At 67.8% G+C, this 10,562-nt stretch overlaps 3 protein-coding genes across 3 annotated transcripts; all 3 read left to right on the forward strand.

Moving 5' to 3' along the window:
* Positions 1 to 237: 237 nt before the first annotated feature.
* On the forward strand, positions 238 to 1,386 carry ACKR1 (atypical chemokine receptor 1 (Duffy blood group)). Its single transcript, XM_054179195.1, has one exon. The coding sequence runs from the start codon at positions 238 to 240 to the stop codon at positions 1,246 to 1,248; it is 1,011 nt and encodes a 336-aa protein (XP_054035170.1). The 3' UTR covers positions 1,249 to 1,386.
* A 2,266-nt stretch (positions 1,387 to 3,652) lies between these two features.
* Positions 3,653 to 4,607, forward strand: LOC104298777 (serum amyloid P-component). The gene is made up of 2 exons (XM_009898874.2): positions 3,653 to 3,734; positions 3,988 to 4,607. The coding sequence occupies exons 1-2, from the start codon at positions 3,653 to 3,655 to the stop codon at positions 4,605 to 4,607; spliced, it is 702 nt and encodes a 233-aa protein (XP_009897176.2).
* A 2,864-nt stretch (positions 4,608 to 7,471) lies between these two features.
* LOC104298778 (C-reactive protein) lies at positions 7,472 to 9,396 on the forward strand (the record flags this gene model as incomplete). Its single annotated transcript, XM_054179226.1, has 3 exons — positions 7,472 to 7,566; positions 7,764 to 7,933; positions 8,783 to 9,396. Coding segments are annotated over 3 exons (864 nt in total), but the record flags the coding sequence as incomplete, so codon positions are not given.
* Positions 9,397 to 10,562: the final 1,166 nt, after the last annotated feature.

A 10,562-nucleotide genomic window follows, 5' to 3' on the forward strand; every position in this document is an offset into this window, starting at 1 on the left:
CTCTGCAGCCCTCCTTTGAGGCTGGAAGAAGATTTGTGCTGCCCTGTGCCATGGGGCCAGCCTGGTGCCATGCTGCAGCCCCGAGGCACCAGCTGCTGGTGGCCTCCTCCCTGCCCACCCTGTGTCACTCCCTGATAAATCACCCGGCACAGCCCGTGCCAGGGCTCTGTCTGGCACTGGCAGGGCAGCAGCTCCATGGCGGGGGGGGGGGGGGAAGGCAGTGCCTCTAGGGATGCCATGGGGCATGGGCACCTGCAGTCCCAGCTTGATGCCCACTGGTCTCACCTGCAGAGTGCCAGCATCGTGGAGAACCAAACCTCCCTGAACCTGATGGAGCTCCTGGACATGGGCACGGACATGGGCACGGCCATGGGCAGCTTCTACAACTACACCTACGAGATCTTCACAGACTACGACGCTGTGCCCTGCCACAACCACTACTGTGCCCACTTCCAGCGCCTGGCACCTCCCTTCCTGGCCGTCACCTGCGCCGCGGCCGCCCTGGGCACCGGGGCACTGCTCCTGGCACTGGCCAAGCGGCCCCACGCCTGGGGCTGGCCCCAGAGCCGAGCGCTGGTGGCCCAGCTGGCAGTGGGCACAGGTCTCTTCGCCGCCCTGCTGCCACTGGTGGCGGTGGGCATCGGGCAGGGCTGGCGGCTGGGCACCGTGCCCTGCAAGCTCACCCACCTGCTCTGGCACTGGAGCCTCTTCGCCCAGGGGCTGCTGGTGGGCACCAGCTCCTTCTGCACCGCCTGGGCTCGCTGGGACTCCCGGAGCCAGCGGCTGGCTGCGGCTCTGTGGGGCTGGGCACTGCTGCTGGCAGTGCCAGCGGCGCTCAGCGGCGGCACGGTGGCAGCCTCGGGGACGAGCTGCATCCAGCGGAGCGTGGAGGTCCTGTCCCCAGCGTACCTGCTGCACCTCGCCCTCTGCCTCTGCCTCTTCCTGCTGCTGCCAGCGGCGCTGGTGGTGGCCACGGTGGCCGTGCCAAAGCTGAAGGCAGGCTGGGAGCCTGGCATCGGCGTCAGCTGGCTCTTCCTTCTGCTCTGGGCGCCCTACGGCGTGGGGCTGGCCGTGGATTTCCTGCTGCAGGCTCGGCTGCTGCAGCCCTCCTGCGGCACCTTCCAGCACTTCGACTTCGTGCTGGGGCTGAGCCAGGGGCTGGGGGTGCTGCACTGCTGCCTGGTGCCCGCCGCGCTGGTGGCCCTGCGGCTGTGCCAGCCACGGGCAGCCGCCGGCGGCAGCGGCTGAGCTCCGGCAGCTGCCGCCGAGGGGCTCACGCCGGCCCCCGGCGCTGTCCCTGGTCCCCGCAGGAGCCAGGGGAGGGCAGTGTAGGCCCCGGGATGGAGCCCGGGGATCGTGGTGGTCAGAGAGAGCTTGGAGATCATCCAGTCCGAGCCTTACCTGGCGACCTCAGCACCACATCTCGATGGCAATTAAACCCCCCCAGGGAATGGGGATTCCACCACCTGCCTGGGCAGCCTGGGCCAGTCTGTGAGAACCCTTTCGGTGAAGAAGTTTCTCCTAATGTTCAACACAAACCTCCCCTGGGGCAGCCTGAGGTCATCTCCCCTGGGGCAGCCTGAGGTCATCTCCCCTGGGGCAGCCTGAGGTCATCTCCTCTGCTCCTGGCCCTACCCAGCCCCCTCCCTGGCTGCAGCCTCCTCTCAAGAGCTGCAGAGAGCAAGGAGGTCTCCCTCAGCCTCCTCTCCTCTAGCTGCTCCTCCCCAGCCCTCTCCCCCAGCCCCTTCCCCAGCTCTCTTGCCCTTCCCTGGCCCTGCTCCAGCCCTCCAAGTCCTTCTGGCCCTGAGGAGCCCAACCCTGAGCCCAGGCTTGCAGCTGTGGCCTCCCCAGTGCCCAGCCCAGGGCTGTGATCTCTCCCCAACTCCTGCTCCTCACCAGACCTGGTCTCCAAGCACAGTTCCTCTCCTTCCTCCACCCCTTCCTTGGGGTCTCAGCCTCACTCTTTGGAGCCAGATTTGCTCACTTGCCTCAAGCACCTCCCAGGGGGTGTCACCCCCGAGGCTCAGACCCCCCCCCCAGCTCCGTGAGGACCTTTGGGCTGGCAGTGAGGGCAGTGGTGATGTGAAGCAAGGGAGAGCTCTTCACTGCCTCCTGCCAAGCCCAGGTCAGCTTCTGGTCCGAGATCATCCCCTGGGAGTCACACACCACGGCCCTGGCTGCCAGACCCCTTAGCGGCAGTGGCTGGGAGGTGCCTGGGTTGGGGGGGGGGGGGGGGGGTGACATCCGTCCCCTCCAGCCAGGCTGCCGTGGGCTCAAGGACGGGAAGCTGGAGGTGTGTCCTCCTGGCGCCCCTGCGCCGGCAGGAGATGCTGCTCCTGCAGGTCTGCAGCCCATCAGCAGGCGGCTGCTGAGTTCCACCCAGCGCTGGAGGCAGCTGAGCCCTGCCTGGCCCACGAGGGACAGCCACGTGTGGTCACAAGGCACTTGGCTGTGGATGGAGAGCTGGGGGGGATCATGGAATGGTTGGGGCTGGAAGGGACCTCTGGAGATCATCCAGTCCAAGCCCCCTGCCAGGGCAGGGGCAGCCAGGAACACACCCAGGAGGGTTTGGAAAGCCTCCAGAGACTCCACAACCTCTCTGGGCAGCCTGCTCCAGGCCTCCAGCAGCCTCACAGCAAGGAAGCTTCAGATGGAACCTCCTGGGTTGCAGTTTGTGTCCCCTGCCCCTTGTCCTGCCACAGGGACACCACTGAACAGAGCCTGGCCCCTGCCTCTTGCCCCCCAACCCCTCAGATGTGTACAAACATCAGGGAGGTCTGATGGAGGAGCACAAGCCCACGGCCCAGACTTGCCCCCCCATGGGGTCCGTGGCCCAGTGTGGTGGCACAGGAGGAGCTGCCCCAGCTGAGACAAACCCTGCAGCACCTGCGGGCTCAGCCCTGAGAGACTGAGCTGGTGGGGACTGAGTCCACATCATCCCCCCACAGGCAGCCAAGAGCACCCTGCTGCTGCCCCCTGGTCACCCCCAGCCTACCCTTGCCCCACAGCCCCAGCTCCATCCCCCCCACCCCCCCCAGCAGCTAACTCAGCACCATCCTGATGGAGCCTGGAGCAGACAAAATCCTGCCCCTTGCCAACCCGGGCAGGGGGCACAGCCTGCTGCCCACCAGCCCCATTGGCTTGCAGGACACACAGACACCCCGGGAGGGCGCTGGACCCTTGGCCACTTGGCCTTGCTGTGGGTTCTTCTGCCACCTGGTGCCCACAGCTCTGGCTTCAGGCTCCAGCCCTGCGACCAGGACGTGTGGAGCAGAGCCTCAGGAGGTGCCCAGGAGCTGCAGGGCAGGCTGCAGCAGCTTCCCCTGGGCCTCTCAGAGGAGCCAGGATCAAACTGGGTCTCCCCCGGGGGTGGTTTGCAGGGAGGGGCACAGAGATGATGCCACGTGGCCAGGTGCCCCCCTCCCCAGCCGGGTGGGCACACCCCAGGGGCACGGTGCCAAGGGGAGCCTCATGCAGGCAGGCAGATGACACAGGGTCTTGTGGCACAGCCCCATGACAGTGTGAAATTGCTCCCCCCGGGCATGCCAAGCTGCCAGGGATGGGATTGGGGGGACGCAGCTCCCCTCCCACCCTCCAGCCCATAAACCCCACGGGCAGCTGCCCCACACCCAGGGGGCTCCTCTCCAGCACCATGGCAGTGCCCAGGACCGTGGCTCATCTGCAGCTCTGCCTCACCATCCTGGCTGGGCTCTCGGGGATCGTGGCCCAGGAAGGTAGGGGTGATGCCAGGGGACAGGAGCTGGCACAGGGCAGGGCCAGGGGGGGACGTGGCAGCAGCTGCCAGGGCGCTCTGCGCTGTGCCAGAGCCTGGGCAGCGGCGCTGGAGCAAGGCTGGGGGCAGCAGAGGGGATGCCGGGCACGGGGAGTCACCCGAGGGGGACAGAGGAAGGCTGGGAGGCAGTCGGGGGTGGGGGGCTGTAGCGACACCCCGCAGCCTCCCTCCACATCCCCTCTGTCATCCCCCAGACCTCTACCGGAAGGTCTTTGTCTTCCGGAAGGACCCCAGCGACGCTTTCGTGCAGCTGAGGGCCAGGCTGGAGCAGCCCCTGCAGAACTTCACCCTCTGCCTGCGCTCCTACACCGACCTCGCCCGGCCCCACAGCCTCTTCTCCTACGCCACCAAGGCTCAGGACAATGAGATCCTCCTCTTCAAGCCCAAGCCCACCGAGTACAGGCTCTACGTCGGGGGCAAGTTCGTCACTTTCCGCCTCCCCGAGGGCGGCACGGACTGGCACCACGTCTGTGCCAGCTGGGAGTCGGCCACCGGCGTCGCCCAGTTCTGGCTCAACGGCAAACCCTGGCCCCGCAAGGGGCTGCAGAGGGGCTACACGGTGGGGGCGGAGGCAGCCATCCTGCTGGGGCAGGAGCAGGACACCTTCGGGGGCGGCTTCGACTTCTACAACTCCTTCTCGGGCGAGCTGGCCGACGTCTACCTGTGGGACACGGAGCTGTCCCCGGACAAGATGCGAGCTGCCTACCTGTCCCTGCGCCTGCCGCCCGCCCTGCTGGCCTGGAGGAGCCTCAGCTACCAAGTGAAGGGCGACGTGGTGGTGAAAGCTCGGCTGCGGGAGGCGCTGGCGCCCTGAGAAGCAGCCGGACCCAAGGCTGAGGTGGCCTCGGGCCCCGCTCTCCCCTCCCTGCCCCCAGCACCCCTTCCCCTACACAGCCTGCCGAGAAGCTGCCACCGCCAGGGCCCAGAGCAGCTCCTGCTGAGAGGGGGCTCGGATGGAGCTGGGGAGGGCTGGGGGCACCATTCAGCCCAGCAGGGTCCCCTCGAGCACCAGCACCCACAGCTGAGCTGCCACTCACCCCTGGGAGTCTTCTTCACTACACTTCCTGAGCTGCCCTGCAGCCAGCTCCAGCACTGCCCTGCATGTCCCCAACAGCTCCACCACTGCCCTGCGTGTCCCCAAGAGCTCCAGCACTGCCCTGCAGCCAGCTCCAGCACTGCCCTGCGTGTCCCCAACAGCTCCAGCACTGCCCTGCATGTCCCCAACAGCTCCAGCACTGCCCTGCAGCCAGCTCCAGCACTGCCCTGCATGTCCCCAACAGCTCCACCACTGCCCTGCAGCCAGCTCCAGCACTGCCCTGCATGTCCCCAACAGCTCCAGCACTGCCCTGCATGTCCCCAACAGCTCCACCACTGCCCTGCAGCCAGCTCCAGCACTGCCCTGCATGTCCCCAACAGCTCCACCACTGCCCTGCGTGTCCCCAACAGCTCCAGCACTGCCCTGCAGCCAGCTCCAGCACTGCCCTGCGTGTCCCCAAGAGCTCCAGCACTGCCCTGCAGCCAGCTCCAGCACTGCCCTGCGTGTCCCCAACAGCTCCAGCACTGCCCTGCATGTCCCCAACAGCTCCAGCACTGCCCTGCATGTCCCCAACAGCTCCAGCACTGCCCTGCGTGTCTCCAACAGCTCCAGCACTGCCCTGCATGTCCCCAGCTGCTCCAGCACTGCCCTGAAGCCAGCTCCAGCACTGCCCTGCGTGTCCCCAACAGCTCCAGCACTGCCCTGCGTGTCCCCAACAGCTCCAGCACTGCCCTGCAGCCAGCTCCAGCACTGCCCTGCATGTCCCCAACAGCTCCAGCACTGCCCTGCGTCTCCCCAACAGCTCCAGCACTGCCCTGCAGCCAGCTCCAGCACTGCCCTGCATGTCCCTAACAGCTCCAGCACTGCCCTGCATGTCCCCAGCTGCTCCAGCACTGCCCTGCGTGTCCCCAACAGCTCCAGCACTGCCCTGCGTGTCCCCAACAGCTCCAGCACTGCCCTGCATGTCCCCAGCTGCTCCAGCACTGCCCTGCGTGTCCCCAACAGCTCCAGCACTGCCCTGCATGTCCCCAACAGCTCCACCACTGCCCTGCATGTCCCCAACAGCTCCAGCACTGCCCTGCATGTCCCCAGCTGCTCCAGCACTGCCCTGCGTGTCCCCAACAGCTCCAGCACTGCCCTGCGTGTCCCCAACAGCTCCAGCACTGCCCTGCAGCCAGCTCCAGCACTGCCCTGCATGTCCCTAACAGCTCCAGCACTGCCCTGCATGTCCCCAGCTGCTCCAGCACTGCCCTGCGTGTCCCCAACAGCTCCAGCACTGCCCTGCAGCCAGCTCCAGCACTGCCCTGCATGTCCCTAACAGCTCCACCACTGCCCTGCATGTCCCTAACAGCTCCACCACTGCCCTGCATGTCCCCAGCTGCTCCAGCACTGCCCTGCATGTCCCTAACAGCTCCAGCACTGCCCTGCATGTCCCCAGCTGCTCCAGCACTGCCCTGCAGCCAGCTCCAGCGCTGCCCTGCGTGTCCCCAACAGCTCCAGCACTGCCCTGCATGTCCAACATCTGCCACCCAAGCAGCAAGCAGCAGAAGTGATCAGGGATGGGCAGGCAGGGGCACAGCACAAGCAGCTGGCCCCCAGTGCCCAGCCCTGGTGCCTGCCCCCAACACCTGGCCCCCAGTGCCTGCCCCCAGTGCCTGCCCCCAGTGCCTTCCCCCAGTGCCTGGCCCCCAACACCTGGCCCCCAGTGCCTGCCCCCCAATGCCTGGCCCCCAGTGCTTGCCCCCAACACCTGGCCCCCAACGCCTGGCCCCCAACACCTGGCCCCCAGTGCCTGGCCCCAGTGCCTGCCCCCCAATGCCTGGCCCCCAACGCCTGGCCCCCAGTGCCTGCCCCCAGTGCCTGCCCCCAGTGCCTGCCCCCCAACGCCTGGCCCCCAGTGCCTGCCCCCAGTGCCTGCCCCCCAATGCCTGGCCCCCAGTGCTTGCCCCCAGTGCCCGGCCCCACACACCCCTGCTGTCCCTGGGCTCCCTGCCAGCCTGCTGGCTCTGGCAGGCTCCCAGGCAGGCAAACCAGCCCTGGGGCTCTCCCAGATTGCCAAGCAGCCCCCGGGTCAGTGTCCCTGGGCGCCTGGGGATGAAGGCCACAGGCAAACATCACCACCTGCAGCCACACTCACCCCAGCCACAGCCTCAGCACTCTGCCTCTGCTGCTCTCCATCACCACGGAGGTGCCAGCTGCTGGGCTCCAGGGTGCCATGGGGCAGCTGTGGCTCAGCCTCCTCACCCTCATGGCACTTTTCGGCCTCGCTGCCCCTCGAGGTAGGGTCAAAGGGGCTGCACTGGGACCCCCTCCAGGGCCCATGGGAGAAGTGGAAGGAGCTGTGGGGACAGGGGGACACCCAGCAGTGGTGGCAGTGGGGAGCAGTGGGGCACCCTGAGCACTGCAGAAGGGTGCAGTGGGTGCAGCATGGTGCACTGGGGGTGCAGGAAGGTGCAGCAGGAGATGAGATGGCAGTGGGGGGTGGCAGGGACACAGCGGTGGGCACCACAAATGGTGCTCCAGGGCTGTGGCAAGGGCAGCAGTAGGGACACAGGGCTGCCTTCCACAGGCTGGGACCCACGGGTGGGGAGAAGGGGATGGGCAGAACCCCCTACCCCATCTAACCCTTGCCTCTGGGTGCTGCAGAAAGGCTGACAGCCCGGATCCAGGCTAAGCCACCAGCACCCACCCTGTACCACCGGCTGCAGCTCTCCTGTGAGGTCCTGGGGGACCCTGGGTAAGGCACTCCCCACCCTCTGGCAGCCTCCTGCACAGCACCAGTGCGAGGCAGGCAGCCCTGGCAGCCCCAGCCCCATGGGCAGCAGGAGGAAAAGGAGCTGGGGAGGGAACATCAGGGCCCCCAGCATCCCTCCAGCCCGAGGCAGGGCCACCCTGTGGTGCCCACCTGCCCAAGTGACTCCTGGCCCGGCTCAGCCGCCAGGAGTTCCTGTGGGACAAGGAAGGAAGCCACAAACCCCTGCAGAGAGGCCCCAGCAGCGTCCTGCATTTCCACTCCTTCAACAAGAGCCACCTGGGCACCTACAGCTGCACTGCCACCGGTCCCCAGGGCACCGCCGTGGCCACCTACAACCTGCAGATAAATGGTAGGGAGGGCACCGAGGGGATGCCCCCCGGGGCGGGGGGAGGACAGGGGCTCTCTCTTCTCCTTCCCACAGCTTGTCCTCACCACCCTGTGCCCACGGCAGAGCCCACACAGGGCTGCTCTGGCTGGTGGAAGCCACCCCTGGGCCTGATGCTGGAGGCTCCCTCCAGCATGGCAGCAGCTCCCTTGCGGCCACACCATGACCCTGCCACCGCGGGGGGGGCTGTGCCAGGGATGCCTTCCTGAGACACAGAACTGGCAGGGCTGGAAGGGACATCAAGGCTCAGCCAGTGCCAGCCCCCTGCCATGGGCAGGGACAGCTCAGCCCAGGGCAGGCTGCTCACAGCCACCTCCAGCCTGGCCTTCAACACCTCCAGGGATGAGGAGGAGGCTTCCACCACCTCCCTGGGCAGCCTGGGCCAGGCTCTCACCACCCTCCCGGGGAACAACTTCTTCCTCACATCCAACCTCAAACTCCCCACCTCTAGTTGTGCTCCATCTCCCCAGTCCTCTCCCTCCCTGACCCCCTCCAAAGTCCCTCCCCAGCTTTCCTGGAGCCCCCTGCAGATCCTGGAAGGCCACAAGAAGCTCTCCTGGGAGCCTTCTCCTCTCCAGCCTGCACAACCCCAACCCTCTCAGGCTGTCCTCAGAGCAGCTCCAGCCCTCTGCTCCTCCTTGGGGCCCTGCTCTGGACACCTTCCAGGGAGCCTCAGGTGCTGCTCCAGGGCAGCCTGGCTGAAGCTCAGCCCTCATAAAGCCATTCAAGGGGAGAAGCAAAGAAAGGTGGTGGTGAAGAAGCCTTCTGTTGCCTTTCCCTGCAAAGAGCAAACCTCTCTCTCCTCTGCCCCAGACCTGGTGCACAAAGTGTTTGTGTTCCCACAAGAGACCAAGGACTCCCACGTGCTGCTGCGGGCTCAGCCTGGGCAGCCCCTGCAGACCCTCACCCTCTGCCTGCGCTCCTACAGCGACCTCGCCCGGCCCCACGGCCTCTTCTCCTACGCCACCAGGGCTCAGGCCAACGAGGTCCTCCTCTTCAAGCCCAAGCCCAGCGCCTACGAGTTCCACATCGGGGGCAAGTTTGTGATCTTCACCATCCCCCTGGGGGCGGCGCCCAGCCAGCAGCACGTCTGTGCCAGCTGGGAGTCGGCCACCGGCATCGTCCAGTTCTGGCTCGACGGCAGGGCCTGGCCCCGCAAGGGGCTGCAGAAGGGCTACAGGGTGGGGGCAGAGGCAGCCATCGTGCTGGGGCAGGACCAGGACTCCTTCGGGGGCAGCTTCGACGCCAAGCAGTCCTTCGTGGGGGAGATCTCCTCCGTGTACCTGTGGGACGTGGTGCTCTCCGCCTCGGCGGTGAAGGCAGCCATGGAGGACACCCCCTACGAGGCTCCCATCTTCGGCTGGAGGAACTTCCCCTACCGGGCAGTGGGAGAGGTCTACCTGAAGCCCTGAGGCTTGGCACAGGGCGCGGCGCTGCCGGGGGGCCTGCCTCCCATCCCCCCCTCCCCTGCTGTGTGATCCCCCCCCCCCGCCAAAAGCCACCCAGCCTCCAATAAATGCAGAAATGGGCTTGGGCACTGCAGCCGCGGGCACTGAGGGCACACGGAAGGGGCTGAGGGCACACGAATGGTGCTGAGGGCACACAGACGGCGCTGGGGGCACAGGGAAGGGGCTGAGGGCACACGGAAGCCCCTCGAAGCTCAGCCTGGCTCAAGGAAGGAACCTTGAGGACAGAGGGGACAAAGCCACTTGCCCAGGGGCCGGCTCCCTCCTGGGGACACTGGGGCCGAGTGGAGGGGTCAGAGACTGTCGAGTGGGCACCCCCGGGCACGGAGGGGGCCTGAGGCAGGGGCGAAATCCGGGCGGGAGCCGGGAGGGGGTGCGAGAGTAGCAGCACCGAGTCCCGGAGCCCCCGCAGGGCAGTTCCGCTGCTCCCGAGAGTTGTAGCCCTGTGCCCCGCAGCCCCCCGGGGGATGGAGCTCCGCTGCTCCCGGGCGGTGCAGCCCCGGGTCTCGGAGCCCCCCGGGGGATGCAGTTCTGCTGCTCCCGGGCGGTGCAGCCCCGTGCCCCGGAGGCCCCCGGGGGATGCAGTTCCGCTGCTCCCGGGCGGTGCAGCCCCGGGTCTCGGAGGCCCCCGGGGGATGCAGTTCCGCTGCTCCCGGGCGGTGCAGCCCCGGGTCTCGGAGCCCCCCGGGGGATGCAGTTCCGCTGCTCCCGGGCGGTGCAGCCCCGTGCCCCGCAGCCCCCCGGGGGGATGCAGTTCCGCTGCTCCCGGGCGGTGCAGCCCCGTGCCCCGCAGCCCCCCGGGGGGATGCAATTCCGCTGCTCCCGGGCGGCGCAGCCCCGTGCCCCGCAGCCCCCCGGGGGGATGCAGTTCCGCTGCTCCCGGGCGGTGCAGCCCCGTGCCCCGCAGCCCCCCGGGGGGATGCAGTTCCGCTGCTCCCGGGCGGTGCAGCCCCGGGTCTCGGAGCCCCCCGGGGGATGCAGTTCTGCTGCTCCCGGGCGGTGCAGCCCCGTGCCCCGGAGGCCCCCGGGGGATGCAGTTCCGCTGCTCCCGGGCGGTGCAGCCCCGGGTCTCGGAGCCCCCCGGGGGATGCAGTTCCGCTGCTCCCGGGCGGTGCAGCCCCGGGTCT

The sequence above is a fragment of the Dryobates pubescens genome (assembly GCF_014839835.1).
Source record: "Dryobates pubescens isolate bDryPub1 chromosome 41 unlocalized genomic scaffold, bDryPub1.pri SUPER_41_unloc_2, whole genome shotgun sequence".
Taxonomy (NCBI): Eukaryota; Metazoa; Chordata; class Aves; order Piciformes; family Picidae; genus Dryobates; species Dryobates pubescens.